Below are 27,750 nucleotides of genomic sequence, written 5' to 3'. Positions count from 1 at the left end.
TAACACAACATTGCTAATCAACTATACTCCAATAATAAAAAAAAAATTCCCATCATCCACTGGGTGTCACGAGGCTTTCCTGCTGGAAATCAGAGTTTTCAGAGAATTCCAAGTCATTGCGACTCTCCCCTCCTCTCAAAGTGTACAACTGTGGGAAGTAATGCCACGTCTCAAGTTGTTTATCCCTGGAAGATTTTCAGTTCCATTGTACCATGAGCAGTTTATGAAATATTTGAGAAGTATGTAAGTCCTATCTGAAAGCTCCAAAACAATCCGGAACATCATCTATGCTGACCGAGGAATGAAAATATGAGAACACAACCTTCCACTAAACAACCAAAATGACTCTCCCTGTTTGCCCACGAAGAGAAGCCCAGCATTATTTAACCTTTTCCCTAACATGGACGACATTAAAAAACACTTCACTTATGAATTTAACAGACTGAAAGTAAGCTTGAACTGGAAATGCCACAGAGAACTGCCATTATGTTCATAATTCAACTTTGTGTTATTCAATACAACCTAAGGCGCAGCTTTTGTAGAGCACAAAATATGAACTGCACATTTCTGAAAGGTCATGGGAACACTAGGAGACAAGAATAAAGTGAATTAGTGAAAATGAATTCAGTGCAGATTTTTGCATTAGAAGTCAAAGTTAATACAGTTATTACAAAAAAGTTACCATCAATCTCTCAGAAACAGTGAGCTGTAACCTTATAACTTACTAAATATTTCATCTAAGAGTTTGGAAATTTCCCTCCACGAGGCATATAAAAGGTTCTCCTTTCCCTCTGTGTGTACAATTTGTTGTTTACCTTAAAAAAGAAATTTCCTGAAAATGCATTTTCTTTCTTTTTAAGAACCCCAGTGACTCAACAGCTAAAAAAGTGGAATCTATGAGACCTAAAAAAGATTTAGGTCGATATTAAATTTTATTTTCATTACCATTAAAATATATTTTTTCAAGGTCACTATACATGTTAATGTAAATTAGTTCTTTAAGAAAAGCATGCATGAATAATTTTTGGATAAAATAAAACCTCATACTTTGTAAACGTTTCACGTATTAAAAAAAATACAGAAAGTCATTTCAAGTAGAAAACTAGCTTACATTCTTTCTGAAGAACAAACACATTAAATTAAAACCTCAAGGCCAAGGAGACATAAAGGAAAGACCAAGTTCTTATAACAGTGTTTGGGAGCCAGGAAGCCATGGTACAAATGAGACTAGAATTTTCTAAGTAACTCTAGGTCAAAAGTATACTCATTCGAAGATTATTTCAAAGCTAAAAAATTCATGAAATAAATAAAAACAAAGAGTGTAACACTGTAATTCACAGAAAACTGGAGGATGTCCTGTGCATATTTTTAAAAACCCATTAATTGGAAAGGGGAAAAATGAGTCATTTTGTTGGTAAACCTACTAAAATTTCCAAAAAAAAAAAAAAAATACTGGATATATGACAGACTTGAGTAAAAATCAGAAATGTCAAAATGATTAAGTATACAAATTTCAAGAAACAAAATCAAAAGTTTATTGAGATATTAACGATATATGAAACCAATATAAAAAAATTTTACTTAAGAGCTCAAAATATTTTGTTTATTTTAGCTTCATATTCAAATTGGCTCATAATCTATATTAATACGTTAAATGGAAAAATTATTTTGTCATTAAAGCAGTACTTTTGGGCAAACCTAGTCTATTTTACTAGTCTATTTTAAAATAATTTAAGAAATAAAAAGTATAAAGATAAAAATCTTAATATGCAGTTTGGTAAAGTTCAAGGCAGTCTTTGAACAACACGTTTATCTATCCAGTAAAGCTTGTGTTAATGCGATGTAAGAGTTTGGCAAATTCAACTTTAATGGAGCATAAAAGTGCTTCTGCTTGAAAGTGAGATCATTTTTAAAAATTCAAAGCATGATCACTTTTTTTTCGTAGGAACAGTCTGATACAAGCAGCAAAGCTTAAATAAACTAGAAACATTTCAAATGATCCATAAAGGATTAATAAGCACTGCAGGAAGTCCTATAGGCTCAGCATATACATTTTCCATCTCTTCCCCCCATGATGGGCATGATATGAAATTCTAAACAGAAGTGAAGTTTCAAAGTCCCTGAATGTTAAAGGGCACTCGTGTTGAGGTGAGAGGTCACAACTTAGGGCTCCCTAATTTGAAATGGATCAAAATTATGATGGTATTAGGACAAGAATCATGCAAATTTGGACATTCAATTAAAAAGGTCTTCTTGCTGAGGGTAATAGCCAGTGGTCAGAAGCAAAACTAAGGCAGAAGGAATAGTGGTAAGCTACAGGCCACTAATATAACAAGAACAAAATGACAGCTATTATTTTGGCAGAGATAATCTATGCTGAAACACAAAACACACACGCACACAATTTCTTTCAATACAATTTTCTTGTCTTCCCACTGACTTCTATGATTACCACAGAATGCAGGGTTCTAAACACATTTCTCAATTGAATCCTCAATCAATAATAGTAAAAACTTCAGATGGAAGATATGGGAAAATGCATTATGGCATTAGTAACTGTTTCCAAAATAGGCTGAGCTTATCAATATGCACAGAAGTTGATAAGAAGAAACCTCAGATACCTGAAACATCATATTTTTGTCACCCCAAAGCTCAGTCACGTTGCCTGTGTCCATCAAACCAAATTTTTTATTCTTAGGTTGGGCAATCTTCTTTCCTAATCCTTATAACTACAAATTCTTCAAGAATAAATATACCTCAGAAAAAAAAATTCCCTGCTTTAAATACAAATATAAACAGCTCCCCCAAAGTTACAAAGGCCTATTTTCTATGAAAGATAAAATGCCAAATTTTCCTTACCTATAACCATAACTACAACTTGGCATGGAGTCCTAAATTAAAGTCAGTAAGACCATCATGGCTTTTTTAGTAAGCACCCAGGTTTACTGCTGGGGTAAACACTCAGGGTGAGGCAAAAACAGTTCTTAGTTTTTATACAAACTTTAGAATGTGCATATTTTTCAACCTCTAGTGTTTTAATAGTTCCTTGACAGAAGCATAAATTATTCATGCCACCACAATGAGATTTACTTTCTTAAAATGAAATGCAAATAGTAAATGAGAAGCGTGACATTTAACAATACCATTGAATGTAGGGATCAACGAGAGGAAAGCTTAAAAGCAGACAAACAAACTACAAAAAAAGAATGTCTCAAGTAAACAGTCTTATGTGGGAGTACAACTGCCAAACCTTTCATGTGTCAGCCATCTCTCAGGGTACAGAGGGCCCTTACTAAGGCTTTGGCTATTTTATTGGCAATTCACATGACCATTAGCAGTTGAAGCAACAGGACTTCCATAGTGATAAATTCAATCATTTACCGAACATCTATTTTGTTCTTTGAATTTTCTAGTAACTTGATAGAGCAGGATGCAAACTGTCACACTCTTATGTGAAGAAGGCTTTCTGAAAAGAATATATGAACTTTGAATCAGAGGCCCAAGTTAAAATCCCAGCTCTACAATGTATTATCCTTCTAACACTGGCTGAATGTCTGATTACAATATTCAGCTTCCCTATCTGTAAAAGTAGAAAAAAATATCACCTACCTTCACAGGGTTGCTACCAGAATTAAATGATACCACGTATGTAAAAGATGCTTAGCAAAGTGTTAGAGAGCTCAAAAACTACTAGTCTTGGGAATTCCCTGGCGGTCTAGTGGTTAGGACTCAGCGCTTTCACTGCCGAGGGTCCGGGTTCAATCCCTGGTCAGGGAACTAAGATCCTGCAAGCCGTGGTGTGGCCAAAAAAAAAAAAAAAAAAAAACTAGTCTTATTTCTCCCACTATCTAGAAATCTAAAAGCTTATAGGAAACAAAATTATTTGCCAAATGAAACAATGTAACTACAATAGACTGTATGAAAGAAACTGCAGGAGAGAAGTTATACATTTAAAGTTCTCTAGGAACAGAGGAGAAAAAAACCTTCCACAGTTGTAATGTGAAGGAATGCTTCCTGGAACTGAGATGGGTTTGGGTCATGAAGGTTGAGAAGAATTTAAACAGATAGAGATGGCATGTGGGCAAGAACAATCCAGGCAGTTGTGAGAAAACAAGAAGGCCTGTCCGGAGGAATGGGGATTTGATGGTGTCATCGGATGAGAGGGTATGTGGAGAGGGAAGGTTAGATTATATAAGGTCTTAAATGCCAGAATACAGAGTTTGGGTATGATTCTACAGAGATTTAATTAAGCCACTCCAGCACCCATGAGTGTGTGTAAATTGTGCCTGTTATATTCTAGAGTAGATTATAAAAGAGGATAGGATGCTACCTACAGAGCTAAGGTCAAAAAACAGTCCAAATCCCTTTGGCTTACAGACAGAATAATCTAACCCACAAAGGGCACACATGATTAAACAACAGAGGTCCCGAAAAACAAAAAATGCCAGCTGAAAATGTTGAAGAAATGAGACTGAGTCATCAATTACAGAGTTTAAAGAAATTTAACAGAGATATGAGTGATATTTACAAGTACTAAATTGAAAAAAAAAAAGCACAGAGGAAGGTGGCTGTATTCATCTGATGTTCAACACGGGTGTGGAGCAGGCAGTAAGGCCTAGAACAGAGGGAAGAACGTTTAGATTAGCCATGGGAAAAAACTTGTGAATGTAGAGCTTGTGGGGATAAGAAGACAGCCCAGCAAGAGACTGCAGCAGTACCATTAACGCAAAATCTTCAAAAGATTTTCAAAGCACAGTGGCAAAAAGATAAGACTTCTCAAGATGCAGTGTTTTCGCCTGGGTGACCTGCAGACGACATGTTAGTTCTACAATTTATGACTTTTGGATTAAAGCTGGGAGAGGGAGGGTGTCCTTCCAGACATGGAGAGCCCTTAATGATAGCACTGCTACAAAACTGCACAGTGATCAAGAGTTACTGAACTAAGAAAAACCTCGGCAAGTACTCCCTCAATTATTTCGGCCCTTGGGCATTCGACGGGAAACTACTCATTGCTATTATTCTTTTTCCAACATTCATTTTATAGAATATCAAGACAGAGTCAAATGTTGACTTACTATGGTAAATAGAGGGGAAAAAAAGCCTGCTTTGATTTCCTTCCCTTTATTACCACCTTGGTTTTGTGTTTTAGAATGTCGATTACGTTTGAAAAGAGGGTGGAGGATGGCGGGGCATGCTCATCCCTTCAATGAAGACAAAAGACAGCAGCTATTTCATTCTGCTGTGAGAGTGTTGCCCCCCACCCCCCTTAATTCTCTCACCATCGTATTAAACTGTGATTTTCAACAGGGTCCTGAAAAACATATTATATTTTACTCGTTTTTCTAAAAGAATTAGAAGGCAATTATAGGGAAAGGATAAAAATAGGGCAAAAATGTTTTTGTGTTTTTAGACCAGCTAAAATTTTCAGAGTTTAAAATGACTAGAAAGGCAAACTGCTAGGTATTCAGAAGGAAAATGTGAATGTTTTCCCAAAGGCATTATTAACAATTAATAATCATTACACTGGTGCCTTGTTTACCTGACCTTGTGTAAATTCAGCAGCCTGGTAATTAGACCCATATTTTGCACATTTGTATATTTCCATGCATAGATTTGACTCATTCATTCATCCATTAAAATTTGCTTGACAGACGTAGATGAATAATCAAGCTACAATTTGTATTTACTGGATTATAGAAAATTGCCCAAACTGTTAAGTTCAAGGAAAGCGCATTCTTGTCTCTCTCTTGTGACTGATGTAAAAGCAATTACACATCAGAGGATTGCCCCAAAGCTCTCAGAAGAAGTGGCACTGCTTTTGCAATCTAGGGTCTTTAACAGTTATCTTCTTTTGTGAACGTAGAGACTTTTTAAAGATTAACAGAACGAAGAAAATACCCCTGTGCAAGTAAGTTTATTATCATTTACCTCATTACACTGTAATTTTACATTAAAAAGTGATGTTCTGATCAACCTTCCACATACAAAGTAAATAATAATGCATCTTTATTCTGCAAAGATTGTATAGGCAGTGGAAGTTTTGAAGAGGAGAAACAAGACAACTTTTGCGGAGATAGGTTTATGACAAACACTCCTCCCTCCCCGTAGAAAACAAACGTCAACAACAAAGCCTGATCAAACCTCTTGCTAACTAGCAATCAATGAGAAACAAAGGAACTCTAAGATTTCATTATTAATGTATTTTCATGCAAAGAAGCAGAACATATCTTAGTGCTAACTGCTCCCTAAATTCTGATGTTCGGTACTAGCCAAACACGCCGTCATGTGGAACTGTATTTTACACAACGGTAGTTATTTTGCTTTTGCAGTCACTAATCAAACCAACGCTAATACACGTTTTCTGGTCTAAGGTACAGTACTTCTTTTACACTGCTGAAGATACAATTTTGCTGTCTTAAATCCATCTCTTCAAACTGCTTATTTTGATTGTCTACTTTAGAAGAAAAGGAGTGATTCCTGATTTCTAAAAAAAATGTGTGTGTATATATAACCAGCATTATGAGATTTTTAAAAAACTCTTAGATCATAAACCTAATTTTATAAACGTATACATGAAGACGCAACTATACATTTTGTATAATCTTTACAACGGACATTTAGCTCCACAGCTGACAAAGCTTATAACCTGCTTTCACAAACATTATATTAACGTTTATGCAGCTCAAAATTTGGCTTGAAGCACATTTTCTGGATTGGCAACAGGGAGACATCCTAAGGGCTTTACTTACAAATTTAACAAAGAAAACGGTTCCCCGAACTTCCGAAACATATATCTGATTCTTTCTTTTTTACCATTACCAAAACCTAGTTTGTTTCCTCCTAACATTCCATCTTTTCTTTTTATAAAACAGATGTCTTGATGGATATCAGACATTAACTTCTGTGGTGATGGCCTGAAATCACCTAAAAGATCACCAAAGAACCAGGTAAAGCATTAGTTTAGAAAACTGAGTTGTTCTTACAATCCACATGTTTATATACAGAGAAAGGGGAATTTAGATGCTTCTAGTGTGTGTGATTTCACATAAAACTGTCTGCTGAGTCCATGGCATTGTAATAGGCATTTCAGGGGTCTCGTGTCAAGAAGACATGGTCCTGGCAGTTTAATATGATAAAACAACATTGATTTTAAAGCCAAACACAAAAGCTATTTGCCTGACTCTTGGCTTCAATGGAAACAACGAGGGGATGGATGTCCAGAGGATTTTGAATGGGAGGTGGTGGGTACTGCTGCCCTAGGAGTCTGACGCTGCTCAGACAGAGCTGCTACCCAGTGTGTGCCTTGGGTGGTTCTCTTCTTTTTGGTTTATTATCTGTTTTGTTGGTTGTCTTTTGGAAGGTTCCAATTGTTGCAAATTGCACTGCACTCTACTTGCTTAAGAAAAAAAAGGGAGGAGAGTAGCAAAAAAAAGTACAGCTGTTCTATGAACTGCTAGCGATGGTCTGACAAAAAGTCATCTGAACTCGTGTCCATTCCCTTGCTCTAGCTTATTCCCACAGAGTTGCTTTTACTACCAACTTCAGAATGGAAATGATATACTGCATCACTGTTGTCTAAAAATATTTAATTCTATATCACAAATTCAAGTTATCTGTTAAACTTGGATATGATGAGCTTTTCTGAGGCCCCCTACAGAAGTCTAGATTTCACATCCTATTATCAGCCACTTTCTCACCTCTCCTGATTTTCCCTAATGTGTCACCAGCACCACTGAGCATATGATGACCAATAAATAGAACAACTCTCCAACAGGAGGCAAAAGCCAACTGGGCCCCATTACTCTTCTGCAAGAGCGCATTTGTGTATGCCAGGGCTAAGGAAGAGCACACAAAAACGAGACAAACACCCAAGCACACACATGGCGCTAAGGGCTTCTCAAAGCTGGATGTCTGGGTATTTAGCTATGCTGTTAACAGGAAAAAGCTATGACTGCCAGTGTTAAGAGAACTTACGCCAACAGGAGTTTCAAAACCAGCCCTGCCACTAACAAGCCAGTTTCCTGGTCATGGTCTGGGAGACAGGTAGGAGTGTTATTAGATAAAAGAAAAGATCAAAACCACATCTTTGTAACACACACACACACACACACACACACACACAGAGAACTTCTTAAGATTCCTAAGGTGACTGAAATTTACACTGTGAGAGAGACTGAAGCTGACATTCCAGAAAATACTGTCCACTGAGTGTGGAGTCATTAATAATAAAAAATAGGAATTAATTGTCTATTCCATTAAATACCACCCACAGCCTTTCTGAAGGTTCTAAAAATCACTCCCGCACTCAAATAAACAAGTCCTGTGTCTGCCATGTCCCTGGAGCTCTGCTCTACTCCGGGGACACGAAGCAAAATAAGGCACTCAACAGTGCGGCCTGCATTCACCAGGAGCTTGCTGATAGATGCCGTCCCACGTTGTGTTCAGGGGTTATGGACACACAGGAGAGAGGACATTCTGCCTGTAGAGTTGAGGAAGGAAAGCTTTCCAGAGACTGTGCCGCTGAAGGTGTAAGGAGAATTTCGCAAGTTGGGGCCACGTTAGTGCGGGCAGGGGATTCCAGGCAGAGAAGATGGCAGGAGTGAAGGCAGGGAGGGAGAAAAGCACGTGGGAACTTTGAGGAATACCAAGCCCCCCCACCCCCGGGCAGCGTGCAGATAACCTACGGTGGGCAGTGAGGATGGAGAAGAAGGTGGCAAGACTAGCTTGGGGACTAATGCCACGCTAAGGAATTTGAATTTCAAACTGTAAGAAATGAGAACCCTCTGAAGGTTTTTAAACTGCAAGGTAACATCATTAACCCTATTTTGGGAAGGTAATCCTGTGAACACTGTGGACAGTGGACTGATAAGGGAATAGGCCAAGACAGGAAGATCAATTAGAAAGCTAAGATGGTACTTCCCTGGTGGCACAGTGGTTAAGAATCTGCCTGCCAATGCAAGGGACACAGGTTCGATCCCTGATCCGGGAAGAACCCACACGCAGCTGAGCAACTAAGCCCGTGCGCCACAACTACTGAGCCCGCGTGCCCAGAGCCCGTGCTCCGCAACGAGAAGCCACCACAATGAGAAGCCTGCGCACCGCAACAAAGAGTAGCCCCCGCTCGCCACAACTAGAGAAAGCCCGTGCACAGCAACAAAGATCCAACGCAGCCAAAAAAAAGGAAAAAAACGAAAAAAGAAAGCTAAGAGGACCAAGAAGCGAATTAAATCTGTGGAAATGGAGGAAAAGGCAATGTGACAGTAAGAGAAATACAAACACCATGACATCCAACATGGGCAACTTGAGGGCTTCTATCATCCTAGGTGAGGACATGCTGGAGGGTATTGCTCTATGTACCTCACAAGATTACTGTGAGGAACACATTAGGAAAGGTTGTGAAAATGCTGTGAAAATTGCAATGCACTGTGTAATATACAATGTATATTACCATAATAGAATCCTCTCCTTTTCAAATCACTTGTCTCTTTCTTTAAGGGACATTTAATACTTCTGGTAGGTGAGATGAAAAAACTGTTTAGGGAGGAAGGTCCTGACAGCCCTAAAGACAGGGAGCTAAGTAAACCAGTTTGCAAGAAAAAGCCCCAAACATTTCAAAAGATGGACAGTCTATTTTCATTCGAATTGCTGCATACTGAGGGGGTTGCAGAATCCCATTCCTATTATCCGATTCCTGTGAGGAACACTGGGAAATGCAGCCTAGGGACTGTCCCATTTATTTTATTGTAATTTTATTTTTTTAAATAAGAACTGTATATATTTAAGGTGCTCAACATGATGACTTGATATACACAGTGAAATGCTTACGAAAGTCAAGCTACTTAACATTATCTTCTCCTCACATAGTTACTACTACTTCTTTTTTTTCTTTTTTTGTGATGAGAGCACCTGAAATCTACTCTCAGAAAATTTCCAGTCTTCAATATGGTATTATTAACTATAGCTGTCGTACTGTACACATTAGATCTCTAGACTTATTCATCCTATGTAACTGCAACTTTGTACCCTTTGACCAACATCTCCCCTGGCCATGCTGATTTTTGGACCCTGCTCATAGAGTGCTAAGCCTAGGCAAAACTATGCACTTCCTACAGAGGGGAGGGTGAAGCTACTCAGAAAGAGACTATGGTGAGTCATAGTCAAGATTGAGAGGGTGGTGACAAGACTGCAGATCTCAGAACCACTTTAAAATGTTGTAAAGAACACAATTCCTCGGCATATGCAGGATCAGATGATGTCATGAAATCATTATACAGGAGGTCTCCTAGAAGAGATACAGGGAAGATGACATTTCTATACACAAATATTCCTCAGCCTAAGTTTATACAATCATATCCACACCAGAGAAGAGACAAGGCTGAGCAATGCTAATTATCTGCCATTTGTCAAGTGTCAGCGATATACCTGAAGACTTAACAAGGATGGCAAATTCTCACCAAAAATGTGGAAATATTAAAGATGCTATGGGGGCTTCCCTGGTGGCAAGTAGTTAAGAATCCGCCTGCCAATGCAGGGGACATGGGTTCCAGCCCTGGTCCGGGAAGATCCCACATGCCGCGGAGCAACTAAGCCTGTGCGTCACAACTACTGAGCCTGCGCTCTAGAGCCCGCAAGCCACAACTACTGAAGCCCGTGCACCCAGAGCCCATGCTCTGCAACAAGAGAAGCCACAGCAACGAGAAGTCCGCGCACTACAACGAAGAGTAGCTCCCGCTCGCCGCAACTAGAGAAAGCCCGCGCACAGCAATGAAGACCCAACAGAGCCAAAAAAACCCCATAGTATTAAAGGTGCTCTGGGCTGTTTACTTTCATACAATTAATTTTGGTCACATTAGAACTCATTTTGTTTTAGAAATTTAATTCCCTTCTCATTTTTTTTAGGAAAATTTGATTTATCAAATGTATGATTTTATTGAAAAATGAGGAAAAAGTGAAAGCAATTTAAAATAAAATTACATTTAAAAGTAATTCTATATGCCAAGTTTAAAAGCTTAACAATTAGTTTATAAATATATACAATATATTGAATATTGATTATAACACAAGCAATTGCAAGCATTTTGTTGTTGGCACCACGCTCCATTGGAAGAGCCCATTAATAATCTTCTACCGTTCACCTGAAATGCAAATTAACGAGCTTTCCATAAAACAATTTGTGTGGCTCTTCCCCCTTCTCCTTTTTAAGTACATATTTAACTTGATACACGTGTGAAAGCATATATACCTTTTATTCTCATAACTTCACATATAGAACTATATAAACATATAGAAATCATATATATAATAATCATAGAGGTCATATATAGAAATCACATTTAAAATACTTAGTGGTCCTCATATATTACATTAGAATTCATCAACATGTGTTTTTTGAAAAGTTTAGTAATCACAGGGGGAATTTTTAAAAACACTAGGGCCCTTGCTTACCCTCAGAAATTCTAACCTAATGTTCCAGGGTGGGCTGACCCATTAGACACTCTTTTTAAAACCCACCCAGGTGGGCTTCCCTGGTGGCACAGTTGTTACGAATCCGCCTGCCAATGTAGGGGACACGGGTTCAAGCCCTGGCCCGGGAAGATCCCACATGCCGCAGAGCAACTAAGCCCGTGCACCACAACTACTGAGCCCGCGCTCTAGAGCCTCTGAGCCACAATTACTGAAGCCCGTGCGCCTAGAGCCCACGCTCCACCACAAGAGAAGCCACCGCAATGAGAAGCCTGCGCACCGCAACAAAGAGCAGCCCCACTCACTGCAACTAGAGAAAGCCCGCGCACAGCAACGAAGACCCGATGCAGCCAAAAATAAAATAAACAATAATAATAAATAAAAAAAAGAAAGACCTGGCTCAGACAAACCTTTAAACACACACACACACACACACACACACACAAAACAAAACAAAACACAAAAACCCCTCCAGGTGATCGTCATGTGCAGCCAAGGTTGAGATCCACTGTCTGCTTGATACAGAGACAGGCATATGATAAAAAAGAAATGCTGTGGTGAAAAAAATTTTTAATGCAGCATTCGTAGAACGTTCCATCTGTCTCAAAATGTTCCTTTGGTTTTCAGTATGAAATTTTAGAATCTTAAAATGGCTGGGGCAACATCAATATTTCTAGGATGCAAGGACTTAATTCTCAAATAGGACTTGAGTCTATACTATCCTTATTTACTGGTAAGGACCATATTAAAACGCACTGTTTTATTTTTCCTTTCTCTTTTAAGCAGCTTCACTATTTTGATAAAAACGATCCCTATTATGAAATATTCAAAGAGAGAAAAGCAATATGGAAAAGATAAAATTCACCTAAACTTTTCACCACTCAGATATGGTTTCTGACCTATGGTAAAATCCTTCTAGAAATTTCTTTAAGCATACACACATACAAAGATTTTACGTAAGTGACACTACACTACATAAGCTGGTGTTTTTTAAAAACTCAACACTATTATGTGGCCAAATATTTGGTCCAATAAATACAGATTTGTAAAATAAATGTTAAAGGCTGCATATTAACTATGTATTTATGCAGGTTATTTTTAATGTTTCATGGGTCCTCAGTGTTCTTTTGAGAACCAACTGATTCACCTGTAATTCTCTTAACTACAGAAATGTCGAAAAAATTTCTATAGCTGCAATGCTACATACTAGGGAGTAGAATTGGAAACCAAAATTAAAAAAGCAAAAAAACGAACAAACAAAAACTTTCCCCAAATGAACTCCTTTGGGTATAAATCTAAAAAAACACGTATAGGACTTTTATGCTGAAAACTACAAAATGCTAATGAAAAAATAAGAAGACCTAAATAAGTGAAGAGACATTCCATGTTCACAGACTGGAAGACTCAACATAGTAAACATGTCAACTGTCCTCAAAGGGGACTTCCCTGGTGGAGCTTGGTTAAGAATCTGCCTGCCAATACAGGGGACATGGGTTCAAGCCCTGGTCTGGGAAGATCCCACATGCTGCGAGCAATTAAGCCCGTGTGTCACAACTACCGAAGCCTGCGTGCCTAGAGCCCGTGCTCTGCAACAAGAGAAGCCACTGTGAATAGAAGCCCGTGCACCACAATGAAAGAGTAGCCCCCACTCACCGCAACTAGAGAAAGCCTGTGCACAGCAACAAAGACCCAACGCAGCCAAATAATAATAAAAAGATTTTAAAAACTGTCCTCAAAGTAACATATACATTTAATATAATTCCAACAGAAATCCCAGCAAGACTTTTTTTGTTGATAGACAAGCTGACTCAAATTTATATGGAAAGGCAAAAGAACTAGAATAGCTAAAACATTCTATTAAAAAATATAATGGAGGAATCACACTACCTAAGACTTACTATAAAGCTACAGTAATCCAGACTGTGACGTTGGCAAAGGGCTAAACACAGAGATCAATGAAAGAGAACAGAGGGTCCAGAAACAGACCCACACAAGTATGCTCAAATGGTTTTTGACAAGGGTACAGAAGCAATTCAAAGGTGTAAGAACAGTCTTTTCAGTAAGTGGTGTTAGGACAATTGGACTTACATAGACCCTCCCCCCACAAAAAAATGAACCTTGTCCTAAACCTCATACCTTACACAAAAATTAACTGAAGGGCTTCCCTGGTGGCGCAGTGGTTGAGAGTCCGCCTGCTGATGCAGGGCACATGGGTTCGTGCCCCAGTCCGGGAAGATCCCACATGCCGCGGACTGGCTGGGCCCCTGAGCCATGGCCGCTGAGCCTGCGCGTCGGGAGCCTGTGCTCCGCAACGGGAGAGGCCACAACAGTGAGAGGCCCGTGTACCACCAAAAAATAAATAAATAAATAAATAAATAACTGAAGATGGATCATAGATCTAGACATAAAATTTGAATTCTTAGACTTAGACCAAAAGCAAGATCTATAAAATAAAAAAATTTTTAAGTTTGTTCTGTGAAACACAGCATTAAGAGAATAAAAGTACAAGCTACAGAATGGGAGGAAATATTTGCAAATCACATATCCAACAAAGGACCTGTATCTAGAATATGTAAGGACTCAAAACTCAACAGTAAGAAAATAATGCAAATTTTAAAATGGGGGAAAATTTGGACACTTCACCAAAAATGATATAAGGATGGCAAATATAAACACACTAACCATCAGGGAAATGCAAGTTAAAACCATGATGAGATACTGCCCACACCTATTAGAAGGCCTAAAATAAAAAACACCAATGATACCAAGAGCTTATGAGGATGCCCAGAAACTAGAACTCTCATATGCTGCTAGTGGTAATGAAAAATGGTGCTGTTACTCTGAAAAATAGTTCGGCAATGTCTTTAAAAGAGTAAAAATACACTTAACATATGAGCCAGCAATTCTACTCCTGGCTATTTAACCTATAAGAATGAAAAGTTATGCTCACACAAAATCCTATACACGAATGTTTATACAAGCTGAATTCATTATTGCTAAAAACTGGCCAAACACTTTCCAGTGGGTAACTGGATCAAAGAAACTGATACATCCATACACTGGAATAATATTCTGTAATAAAAGGAACAACCTACATGAAGGAAGACTGTCCCAAAGGCTGTGTACTAGGTGATTCCATTTCTATGACATTCTTGGAAAGACAGTAATAAAGTGAGGAGAACAGATTCATTACTGATCCATCCATGACAGACAGAGTTAGTGGTGGGAAGGAACATGTGATTATAAAGAGATAGCAAGAGAAGTTTTTTGGGGCAATATAACTATTCTGTATCCTGAATGTGGTGGTAGTTATATAAATCTATACATGTGCTAGAATTTGTAAAACAGCAAACTGCTATAGACAGGGGTAGGTTAAAATGGATGCACATTTGAATATAGGAAAATTAAGTCTTCCTTTTAAGTGGCTCAATATCTAGGTTTCATTTCTAGGAAGCTGGAGTAGGGGATATAATTACTTGAGTGCTGGACCCACTGCTCATGCTGCTGGGGTTCTGTCTTCATGACCCATTGAATGAAAGTAACTGAGTTGAAGATACGACCTAATTTTCTTTCTCAAATCCTCAGATCTAAAATTTCTCTGCTGATGAAGTTCCAACGGATATTTTAGAATTGTTCTTCCGTGTTGTTTGTGGGGGAGTTGTCCTTAGAATTTAATTTTATATTCACAGATCAAGTACCTACCCACTCCTAGCTAAGCAAAGAAACACATATATTACAAAGTTTCATTCTGCACATCTCTGAGAATGGCGATAGCATATTCCGTAAGGAGGTGAGGGGTGGGTCCCAGATGGAAGATAATGCCATGGATGGAACACATGACACTTCACAAGCAAAAGTGGTAGGACTCAGCATATGATGTGAGGTTAGTCTTTTGAATGAACTTATTTTAAAAGTGCAACTGAGGACTTCCCTGGTGGCCCAGTGGTTAAGGATTCGCCTGCCAATGCAGGGGACACGGGTTCAAGCCCTGGTCCGAGAAGATTCCACATGTCGTGGAGCAACTAAGCCTGTGTTCCACAACTACTGAGCCCGCGCACCTAGAGCCTTTGCTCCGCGGCAAGAGAAGCCACCGCAATGAGAATCCTGCACACTGCAACAAAGAGTAGCCCCTGCTCACTGTAACTAGACAAAGCCTGTGCACAGCAGTGAAGACCCAATGCAGCCAAAAATAAATAAATAAACAAACAAACAAACAAATAAATATATATATATATTTTAAGTGCAACTGAAAGAAGTAGCACAAGGGAATTGTGGACAGGGGGTGTGGGTGATAGATGTGTTTTGTATCTTGATTGGGGTAACAGTAACATACCTCTCATGCATTTGTAAACACTCACAGAACTGTACACCAGAGAGTGAACTGTACACCAGAGAGTGAACTGTACTGTATATAAATTTCAAAATGTAATCAGCACCATCCCCCGTAAAAGTAATATACGCTCGGGCTTCCCTGGTGGCGCAGTGGTTGAGAGTCCGCCTGCCGATGCAGGGGACACGGGATCGTGCCCCGGTCCGGGAAGATCCCACATGCCGCGGAGCGGCTGGGCCCGTGAGCCATGGCTGCTGAGCCTGCGTGTCTGGAGCCTGTGCTCCGCAACGGGAGAGGCCACAACAGTGAGAGGCCCGCGTACCGCAAAAAAAAAAAAAAAAAAAAAAAAAAAAAGTAATATACGCTCATTGTCAAATATTTCGAAAACAGAAATACAATGTTATATACCATTCAAGATACTGGATGTTAATGTACCAGAGTACAAAAGGCTTATTGATATGGTTTCAGATTCCACGTTGGAAATAACCTTTAAGAAACTACCATGCTACAAGGTTTGGTGTAGTGACAAAAAAGAATACCCACTATTAATGGAAAAGGCTATTAAAATACTCCTATCTTTTCCAGCTTCATACCTGTGTGAAGCCAAATTTTCTTCATATACTTCCACCAAAACAACACAACAACATATCACAATAGATTGGATGCAGAAGCAGATATGAGAATCCAGCTGTTTTTGAAGCCAGACATCAAAGAGATTTGCAAAAATTTAAAACAATACCACCATTCTTACTAAATTATTTTGCTTTGTAAGATAGGTAGTTATTTTTCATTAAAATATTTTGTCATATAATAGGCTTATTGTTGCTTATAAGTGGGTTAACAGTTTGTAGATGTCTCAGTTTTAATTTATAATTTAGCAAATATGAATAAATATAGGTCATGAAGAACCTAGGGGCAGGACGGGAATAAAGACGCAGACTTACCAGATAATGGACTTGAGGACACGGGGAGGGGGAAGGGTAAGCTGGGACAAAGTGAGAGAGTGGCATGGACATATATACAGTACCAAACGTAAAATAGATAGCTAGTGGGAAGCAGCCGCATAGCACAGGGAGATCAGCTCGGTGCTCTGTGACCACCTAGAGGGGTAGGATAGGGAGGGTGGGAGGGAGACACATGAGGGAGGAGATATGGGGATATATGTATATATATAGCTGATTCACTTTGTTATAAAGCAGAAACTGACACACCATTGTAAAGCAATTATACTCCAATATACATGTTAAAATAAATAAATAAATAAATAAAATCCACATAAGCAGAAACTCTTCCATTCTCAGTAAATTTAAGAGTGTGCAGGGTCCCACAGAATGAAAGGTTTGAGAACCACTGTGCTATATAACATTGTATACACTCATCAGCATGAGAAGCCATTATGCTGTGAAAATGTGATCAGGTCTTTCTTTTCTTTTTAATTAATTAATTAATTAACTTTTGGGCTGTGCTGAGTCTTTGTTGCTGTGCACGGGCTTTCTCTAGTTGCGGCAAGCGGGGGCTACGCTTTGTTGTGGTGCGCGGGTTTCTCAATGTCATGGCTTCTCTCGTTTCAGAGCACCATGGGCTCTAGAGCGCAGGCTCAGTAGTTGTGGCTCGTGGGCTCTAGAGCGCAGGCTCAGTAGTTGTGGGGCATGGGCTTAGTTGCTCCGCGGCATGTGGGATCTTCCCGGACCAGGGATCGAACCCGTGTCCCCTGCATTGGCAGGCAGATTCTTAACCACTGCGCCACCAGGGAAGCCCTAATCAGGTCTTTCTTGGTACTAGACTAGTCTCCTTTGGTCTTTCTTTGCGGATCAGTTCCTGAAAGGAGTGGCTCTTGAGCGTGACTAGATGAAAAGCTGCAGTTGAAAGAAATTATCCTCAAAAGATTATCTGTGACTTCATCCACATGGTTTCTAAATCTTTAGTATACATATAGACATAAATCCCGGGCAGTTTGGGTTTTTTCCTGACATGATTCTTAAACATTCTTTGCTGGTAGATGGAGACTGAAGGCTGGCTACACAGGCTCCTGAGAGCCGAGCTAGCAAATCACCTAGGTTCCCAGCAACATGAAGAGCTTCTCCAACAGCCAAGGAGCCTGAGCACCTTGCAACGTGAATGAGGCTGGGGATCTTTCAGGAAACAAGCTGCATAATGTACGTCACAAAACTCTAACAGAAGAGTTATCATATGCTGGAACATGGTAGAAACCAAAAATATTTCTGAGGGAGTACCAAGGGTCAAATGAGTTTTGAACCAGGAAAGTTATACACTGCTTTTCAAAACCCAGCTAAGACCAACACATCGTAGGTGTTGGTATGAGCATATGGTAAAGCCATACCTGACGCACACCAAGCCCAAAACAAACCAACACCCACCAATTAGAAAATACTGGTGCTCTAATTTTCATTAGTAGTATTTGGAATCCAGGCTTTGAGAATTTTTCTACGGTACCATGGAAAGGCAGCTGAACTAAGTCCCTCTTGAACAGAAATATAGTTATTCCATTTAACACGAGAGTAAGCTAGACAGAACAATCTGGAAATTCGTATCTGTAACTATCTGCAAAGGGCCAATTTCCACGTGTGAACCATAACGTATACTTTCTAAGCAAGCCAAGTTTGAGAGACACGCATTGCCTGGGGCGCTCCCCTCCCCTCTCTCGTTTTACCTGTGCAGCAGAGAACGGGAGAGCTCCGTTTTGCTCCTTGAAGTCAAGAAGGTCAACGGTGTGAGAATCTCACTTTTGAAAGGTTAAATGAAATTTGTTCTGGTTCAGTGTCTTACTCTACTACAAGACAGTACACCTCTAGATGACTGGAGTTAGACCTGAAGTTGAATTTTTCCTGAAGACCCAAGGTTAGAGAAATCAATCAGAAAAAGGAATTCTACCGTTTCGGCACAAGCAGTTTTCTGTTTTTACCCACTTGTTTTCAGATATTTGACAACTCCTATGGCATTTCCTGAGCATTTCAAAAAACCTCCAATTTTCCCTTCAGAGGAGGCGAACCGTATCAGAAGCCGCCGAAACCCCAGGCACCCCTTCAGTGGCCGCGCTGGTCCTTGGCTGGGCAGCTGTAATCAGCTTTCTGGACTCACGTCCCTGCCAGCCCTGTGGCCTGGCTTAGCTTGTGAGGCTCACGCCAGGGCTCTGGAGGCATCCTACTGAAAGAGGGACTGCAGTGAGGATGGCGGGCAACTTGTTACTCATCAACAGCTGTCTTACCATATGTGATGAGCAGAATTCTGGACTAGGGTCCCCAAGGATGGTCACAGTCCTGATGCTGCTGCTACTTGTAACCCGGGAGTCACTTGATAGCACCAGTCTCTCAGAATAGCATGACTCGTTCAATAACTTTTTACTGAGCGACGACCAGGTTAGGTACGATACTGGGTGCTGGGCCTTGGAGGACTTAAGAACCTAGTGTCCTTTCCTTGCTTTTAGCCACTTCCTCAAGCTGCCCTTATCAGTGTCCCTTCCTAAAGCTGACTCTGGGGCCACATTCACCAACACTGAAAAGGAAACTCCCATGCTGGCAAAGTGCAGGGAGGGCCAGGAGCAAGGACAGCGCGGAGTGGTATCATTCTGACTTGGGGGGGGCGGCGGGGAGAGCGGCGAGACAATGGAAGCTTCTAGACGGACGCCTTGGCAAGACGGGGCAGCGAGGCCCCAGCCTAAGGCTGAATCTCAGGGCAGGAGTGGGCGGGGGCGGAGCACATGGAGGAACCCGACCGAGCCACGGCATCCACTGTTACCTCAGAACAGAATAATGAACGTTAACAGCGAGTGCTCTTGACGCACTAAGCACTGGAGATGCATCATCCCATGTAGTCTTTCTTATGACCTGATGTGCCAGGTACTATCACTATCGTTGTCTTATAAGCTACGAAACGGTGGCTTCGAGAAGCTACTAAACCGCTAGATGACTAGAAAAGAACTCTGACCAGGTGTTCGAGTACAAAACCTCACAGTCTATCGCGAGGCTAGCAGGGGCTGCTCTGAAAACTGATATAAGCAAGTGCTAAACTAAGTGTTCCGAACAGGAGGAAAGAACAGGCAAGGGCAGTGGCTACGACAGCCTCCACCTCTGACAAAAAGCTCTCAGACGAGGAAAATATGCACATGCGGGGAATGACATGGGCAAGAGACAGGCTATGGCCCGAGCTCAGACCCTGCAGAAATATCTGAGGTCAGTGTGCCCTGTGGCCAGGGCACCTGAGAATTTGGTGTGGGTTCCCTCCTAGTTCCTCAAGATCACGCTCTAGTTCTGCGCCTCCCCAAATAGGGTCCATGCCATAAGGTTAAGATTAAACAAAATAAAAGATAAAGAGGTGTTGTGATAAACATAGAGAGTACAAGGAATGTTGGTTATTCTATGAAGGTTAAAAGTCAGGTGGGATATAAGGCTGTACCTGATCCAATTTGCTTATTGGAACTCCTTTTTTTTTTTTTTTTAAACAGTTCAAGTTTAATTTGTTGATATATGGTTTGTGGTCTATACTTAGACAAACACTAAGTTCTGTAACATACTGGAACTCCTTTATAACAACTAATATTCATACCATGTTAACGCCGTTTGTGTAGAACACGTAGCTGGCACGTTTTAGGGGACTAGATTTGACCTGTTATTCCCTTAGATTTGTACAATAATACATTTACTTATAATAAGATTCTACTTCTTAGTTTTTCTGTAGAACACACCATGGTGTTGCAGTAAAATGTTATACCCGACTGAAAATCAGCTTGGTGGATATTCATACTTAAGAAAAAACAGCCATTCGCTAATGAAAACACACCAATCCTCCATCAATGGGCCCTGATATTAGAATACCGCATTAAAAAAAAGCAACTGGTGTCCGTGGTGTTCATTTATGTTAAACTTCCCTATCAAGTGGTGTGGAGCAAAAAGAAATACTAATTCTTTTGTTTTGTCTTAACAAGATTTAAGATGAGTTCTATGGATTCCTAAAGAAATGATCCTTCTTCAAGCACCGCTGGGCGGCATGGATTGCACTGCCTGGGATGCTGAATGGGTGGGATGGATATCTACTGCTTTTTTGCATACCTTTTGTACCACTTATAATTATGCTGTTAACAGTTTTTACAAAAAAGAAACCCAATTTATTCTTTTTAAATGTTCTAAATATAAATGCAGAGGCAAGGAGATAAACAATAATTCCACTGGTGCTTAGAGTTTAAACTATTTGAACTAATGTACCTGTGAGACTACTGCATATTGCAACCTACAACCTAAAAACTATCAGCCCACATCACCACAGGTAAGAAATGAGAAATTTTGAGGGTTATTGAAGACCGAATATTTGCAGTTGAACAAGATAGAGTTACTGAACATCATTGCATGGCTCTAAAACCCTCAGATCCGCCAGCACAAGACAGCTGTCATGAAGTACTGTTACATTTGAAAAGCAAAAGGCAACGGAAGTAAGAGTGGCTCTACAAGTAAATTACATGGGTGGGGGTGAGGATGGGGGCGGCGATGTGGTGAGAGGCTGCTTCATCTTTAATTATTCGATTTATTTACTAATTGAGCTCTGTGTATTCCTAAAGAAATGGTCCACCTTCAAGCATTGTTGGACACCATGGATTCTGTTGCCTGTGATGCTGAGTGGGTGTGTATTTTGGTGGACCAAATATATTAACCAGTACTTCACACTGCCCTCCCTGCACTTTTAAGGTCCTGTCCTCAGATTCAACTTCTGGCTTAACAACATTATGTTTGGTGGTTGTTATTAATTTTGTTTTTAAGGAATGCATATCTATTCCAAACTTAACAAGCATCATTTTGTTTTTTTTGCAAAGGTGAAAAAACAAAATTAACGTGGATTTTTCATATACCACAAAACATCCCACTCCACTTCCTGGATGTGTGCTGTCTTCTAGAGGGACTCACAGTATCGTTGGTCAAATGTTCCCTTCTTTACTAGGTGCTCACACACGTCAGCATAAGTCTCTGCATCATGAGACAAGTGACACTGGACATTATTTTTGGAACTCCTCATAAAAGTGGGTCCAAAAGAGATTTTTAAAATGTGACTTATACCACAATTAATATACTGAGAAAGAAATGGGGAAAATACAGGGAGAGAGCAGGAGTATGAGAGGAAGAACAGCTAGGCATCCACTCTCTGCCACCTTGTGTAGTAAGAGTGAGACTCTTGTGTCAGGACAATGAGAGTATGTTTCTGCACGATGTGATTTTGCATCTTAATAAAAATATTTCTGGTCAATGCCTCTTTGCCTGACACTTGGTTTGGGGAGAAAACAAATTAAGGCTATGAACTTGGAGATGGGCATATAATGAAACCAACAGTAATCAGTGACATAAAATAAAGACAGGGTAACAAAGGGCTATATTAATGCTTTCATGACCTTAAATTAATGTGGAGTCTTGTGTTAGCCTGAGAATCTTGTGAACCACTAATAAGCCTTCTGCCAATATGATCACAGTGCAAAAAAGAATTTAAAGAAAAAACAAGAAAGTACATTACTAAACATTAAAATGCATACACTACTGAGAGCAAACGTCTGGAGCAGAGATCACAGATGAGACACCGAAGAAAGCATAGGTCCTGTCCTCAGAAAGCTTATGTCAGGCAAATTTTGAGACTGTAAAACCAATAGCAAATTTCTAAGGAATTCAATCACCTATTTCTGGTCCTAGCAACTAATCAATGTTATCATATGCATAGCACTGACTAGCTGTTAACTGTTAATTTTTCTAGATGCAGGGCCAGCAATACCTCTGTTTAAAAATCGTAGTGAAGTGCCCCAAGTAATGCTCCTTTACAAGTTGCTGGAAACACTACAAGGCTGGTGAGAAATACATTTCGCTCCACTGGAACACTCTAAAACCTGCATAAGCCATCAATGGGAACTGAGGATATTTCAGTTGACTATCCACCTTTAGAAACGAATGGCTCTTTAAGTATTAAAATGAGGGTTTAATGTACATTATAACTAATAGTACTTGAGATGAAAGTAAATGACCCACTACCCCCCTCCCAGGTACCAAGAGGGGTCAGATTTCCCATTTATCAGCAAGTCTTCAGGGTAGGCAGCATCTCAATCTCACATTCTCTTCTGCGGCTGCTTCATGGATGGCTGAGGGGAACACTTCAAAAATGAACCAGCTAAACAAACTTCCCAGCAGCACTTGACAGAGCTACACCTATTCTTCCCATTTCCAAAGCAGTGGAGAATTAATTACCAGTTCTATGGATCTATTGTAAGTATAATAGACTAAAGAGCTATCACAGACACATTTATTGTAAAAGCACAATCCCAAGAGTGTCTACTGGAGGGCCAAAACGATTAACACAAATGCTTTGTCAGATCAAAGATAAAACCTGCACCGCCCAATTGAGGAATGAATTAGAACAGTGGGTTATCTTTCAAATTAACCAGGGCAGTTAGTGAGGAAAATTTCATGAAAGTGTAATTCTTAGCCTTTGTGAATCCACACAGCAGGCATTCTGCCAGCTGACAAGATGATGAAATTTTCATGCTTAAAAAAAGCCCTCTTCATTTCCCAATTTAGATTAGCTAGTGTTTCTCTCCCCTTTTGTGCGTGCGTGCGTGCGTGTGTGTGTGTGTGTGTCTATTTGCTCTTCTGAAGCAGAATTTAAGGGGAGGGGAAACACATATCAATTTTTCACTGTAAAATTGAGTCTTTAAAAAACATCCTTAAAAGCTTAGAGATATAGTCTTTAAACTGGCTTTTTACGATTTTCAAAAAAAATACCAGTTCAATTTTAACTTTGTATAGTGGAACCAATTAGGACCGGGGCAAGAAATCAACTTTGAATTAGAGCTTTCTGTGCTGCCTCAAAGTCTTCCAATGCTTCATCAAATCTCAAGATAAAGCATTAGAGTTGTTTTCCTCCTAAGGAAATTAATATATTACTTGAAATATCCTTGCTTGGTGCTTCTTGTATTTCTATGTATACAGAAATTTAAATGTTGTATGAAACAAGAATCCGAAGGATACAATCATTGCTATACGGTGAGAGAAAAAAGCATTTCCCCTGCTATTAAAAGAGCCAATATTAAAATACTATGATACAGACTGATTCTCAGATATATAAAAATTTTAATGTTTGCTGCATCACATTTATTCAGTCAGCACTATTTATTCACCACAGAATATAACAGAAGATGTGGTATATTTTTTGAAGAGTGATTAAGAAGTATACTTTGTTACCCTAAACTTTGGCCCTTTTGTTCTTGACGGCCAGATTTCTTGGTTATCTAGAACTGTGTTCCTTGGCAGGTTACAGTGTTTGGTCAAGTATCTTATATTCCTCCACTGTCTTACAAAAGCTCCTTCCTTATGGAGATGCCTCCTTTCTCAATGTAGGTTGTTCTTCCCTGCAGTGATTCTAAAACTAAAATGAACAAAATATGGAGACTCTTGTCCTCAGTCCACTAACAACTTTATGTCTAGCGGGGAGCATTTTTTAACTTGCAGAATAGGAGGGAAGTCTTTTGGTCGTTAGCTTCAGAGAACAGTCACTTAATCTCAGCACTTAGTACCAACATCCTTAACTCCAGTACACTTGGTGTATTAATCTCCAGCTGGATTGCCACTGCTATGGTATATCACACTGAACTAACTGTAATCAGGATCACGTGAGGCATGATAACAAAAGAAACTCAACACCATATCCCTCTACCGGCAAAGTTCTCTTAAGTCTGGGGTCAGGAAGAAAGAGAACACTCTACCAATAAAGTATAACTTGGAGGTGCATGAGCTTTCTGTATAAAAGCTCCAATCTTGAGAATATTTGAAACATTTGTTCATCATGGGGCCATGAAAAGAACGAATAATGGATTTCTTTCTCTCCCAGACAATCACATATGCCTAAGGACAGAAAGTAGAGAAACAAGTTCTTAATTCTGAGGACAATCATATCATTCTTCAAGTGTAGGAATGACATTTGGGTATTTTAATTAGAAATTTCTTAGGAAAGTCAATCAAGTGGGCAGTTAACGACAGGAAAACTAACTTGCTGCTAGTGAGATGGTTGGTAGACAATGAAAACAAATGCTATAGAAACCTTGGGTTAAATGTCTGGATGCCTAAAACTAGGTTATTTAGCTTGAAAAATACTTACATAACCACGACCACCACACCACACACACAGAGTTAGAAATCAATCTTTCAGTTAGGGCATATTTCTAACTATTCAGAAGATCATTTTTCTGCCTATTCTCAACTTAGTCAAAACAGATTGCCCGCTCTTAGAGAAGGAAATAGATGAGCTTCTTCTAGTATTAACATTTCCATGGTAAAGATTTTGATAGACTAAACATAGAGAGAAAACTCAGAATTCTTCCCAAGAGTCAAGAATCATGCTCTGCTCAATGAGGTCTGCAAACGAGCTGAATAGTTTTGATTTGGACTCTTCATGCTAAATGAAGGCCTAACATTTCACGTGCTGAACATTTCATCTACTGCGGAATGTGAACCCACAGATAACCTTTATTCCCATCCAACTGTTCATTAAGTACAGCACCGGATTATTCACTAAAATGTTTCAGATTTCCCAAAATGTGGCCATAATTATTATTCTAAAAATATCTTCAGACAAACCTACTTGGTTCTTTTTTCTTGACAAATACAAATTATTCTACTCCAAAGACTAGAACTCTATGCTTTTACTCTTCATCCTAATTATCTAATACTTGATTTTCATTTAATGAGTTCGATTTTAAAGAAGATAACGTTACGTTATATGTTAACTAACATACAAGTAGAAATTATAGGATGATACTGATCAAAGTCAAGAGTCTTACCTAATAGAACCAGAGCATTTTTTGGGAAATGCCTTGCCAGAGTAACCTCTTTACCTAAGTTACAATGAACTTTCAAGTAACAGAAATTTTGTTTAGATGACAAATGACATAATGAAACACTAAGAAAAATCAAATGGGAAATGTGGTGTTTTATTCTTTTAATTTTAACTTTTGAAGAGGAAAAAACTAGTTCATATGAAATGTGTTAAAAACGAAAACAAAAACTTTGAAAGGAGCCTTCTTTCTAATGCAGACAGCTCACTCACTGTTCTGGAACTTTTACTATATATTTATAAAAATTAGACATTCTTCTTTAAAATGCCAGACAAAAGCATTGAAATTTAAAAGATGTTTATTCTGATTTCCTTGGAAAACTAAGCTATGAAATGGTTTAGATTACCACATAAACACAAAGTGTTAGCTAGTTGGCAGTTTATTAAAATCACCACACGGGAAGGGATAGTTAGGGAGTTTGGGATTGACATGTACACACTGCTGTATTTAAAATGGATAAACAATAAGGACCTAGTGTATAGCACAGGGTACCCTGCTCAATTATGTAACAACCTAAATGGGAAAAGAATTTGAAAAAGAATAGATATATGTATATGTAAAACTGAATCACTTTGCTGTACACCTGAAACTATCACAACATTGTTAATCAACTATACTCCAATATAAAATAAAAAGTTTTTAAAAAGTAAAACAGAAATAAAATCACCACACATGATTTTACGGCTCTAGTTGCCAAAGATAGGTAATATTGATTTTTCCTCCTCTGATCGAAAATCTGAGTGACCATTTAACTTCATTTTATTTAGGCAGCAATAAACTAAAACACTTCCTGATTATATTCTCATTTTTCCTTAAAAGCAAAAACTTCATTACTAAAAATACTGCTCATTAATGAGATGAAATGCCCAACAGAAAAATCAAATCATTTTCCCCCGTCTTTTCAAAATTTTACAGTTTCATACAAAAACCATATCATTTTATTTTAAAACAAGTACCAAACCTTAGTAAGTTGCATATGTAAGACACTCATTATGGATACTTACTTCGTAGTATTTTTTAATGCATCGTCTAATGTCCATGATCAATTTGTTGCTCAGCTGTACCATAAAGGTCAGAGGCGAAGCCTTACAATCGATGTTACTGCAACGATACAAGCTGGGCTCCATATTGGTTCCCTACAGAAGTCAAGACAGACAAGTACACAAAAGGTTACAAAAGGTGTCTTGTGCTTAAAAACTTACATGCTGTCCTGGTGTACAATATTTTAAATTCATTTTATTGGTAAGCTTTTTTTTTTAAACATCTTTATTGGAGTATAATTGCTTTACAATGGTGTGTTAGTTTCTGCTGTATAACAAAGTGAAGCAGCTGTACATATACATATAACCCCATATCTCCTCCCTCTTGCGTCTTACTGGTAAGTTTTTAACCTTATTTTCTCAACCACTTTCCTCCCAAAGATCCCCTCAGTCACCACATAACTTCTACTCTTGCCACCATCATAATGGAGTACAAAGCCCAAGGGTAAACCCTGAAATTACTTTTTTTACATTCAATACATGACAGACTATGGATAAAATAGTTTCCCCTCTGAAAATACCAGTGAAGTCACATTATTGGAAATAAACATCCTTCCTAGAGATACTGATCAAGAATTTAAATTTGCACTTAATTCATTCCAAGGCAAAGCAAGAGCGTTAATGACAACAGTTTGCTCCATACTGCCAACTTAATTTTTAAGAATAAAGCCTAAAAATTAAGTGTTACACCACAAAGTGATCACTTATTGTTAGCTTAGCAAATCTAAAATTTCTGTAACCACTGCCCCCCAACAAATGAAATGTATTTGGGGGAGGGGAGAGAGGAGGAGTAAAAATTTGAAAAAATGAACTATTAGTAGTTGGAGAAAACGTTTTGTTTTGTTTTAAACAAAGACAAAGCAAATGTAATATACAGGAAAACTGTTGGGGTTTCTGGAGCATTTGTTTTCCTTCTTGATACTTAAACATCTTGGTTTCCTGCTCCAATCTGGTACATAACCCTACCCCGCCACACGAAGCAATTCCAGGTGGAAGAGATTTTAGAGCTTGACATCGGCTCTTCCACAGTTAGCCCATCTGCAAGT

The 27,750-nt window shown here is 39.1% G+C and overlaps 1 protein-coding gene across 4 annotated transcripts in view; it reads right to left on the bottom strand.

Annotated features, from left to right (window-relative positions):
* Positions 1-27,750, bottom strand: part of POLA1 (DNA polymerase alpha 1, catalytic subunit) — a gene marked incomplete at both ends in the record, with an annotated part of 294,126 nt that overhangs the window by 116,953 nt on the left and 149,423 nt on the right. For all 4 annotated transcript variants that reach the window (XM_079728267.1, XM_079728268.1, XM_079728270.1 and 1 more), the window contains one exon: positions 26,669-26,800. In XM_079728267.1, the coding sequence (XP_079584393.1) occupies positions 26,669-26,800 (132 nt within the window). The remainder of the gene's footprint in view (positions 1-26,668; positions 26,801-27,750) is intronic.

The sequence above is a fragment of the Hyperoodon ampullatus genome (genome assembly GCF_949752795.1).
Source record: "Hyperoodon ampullatus genome assembly, chromosome: X".
Classification (NCBI taxonomy): Eukaryota; Metazoa; Chordata; class Mammalia; order Artiodactyla; family Ziphiidae; genus Hyperoodon; species Hyperoodon ampullatus.
This window is presented reverse-complemented; position numbering and strand designations above follow the sequence as displayed.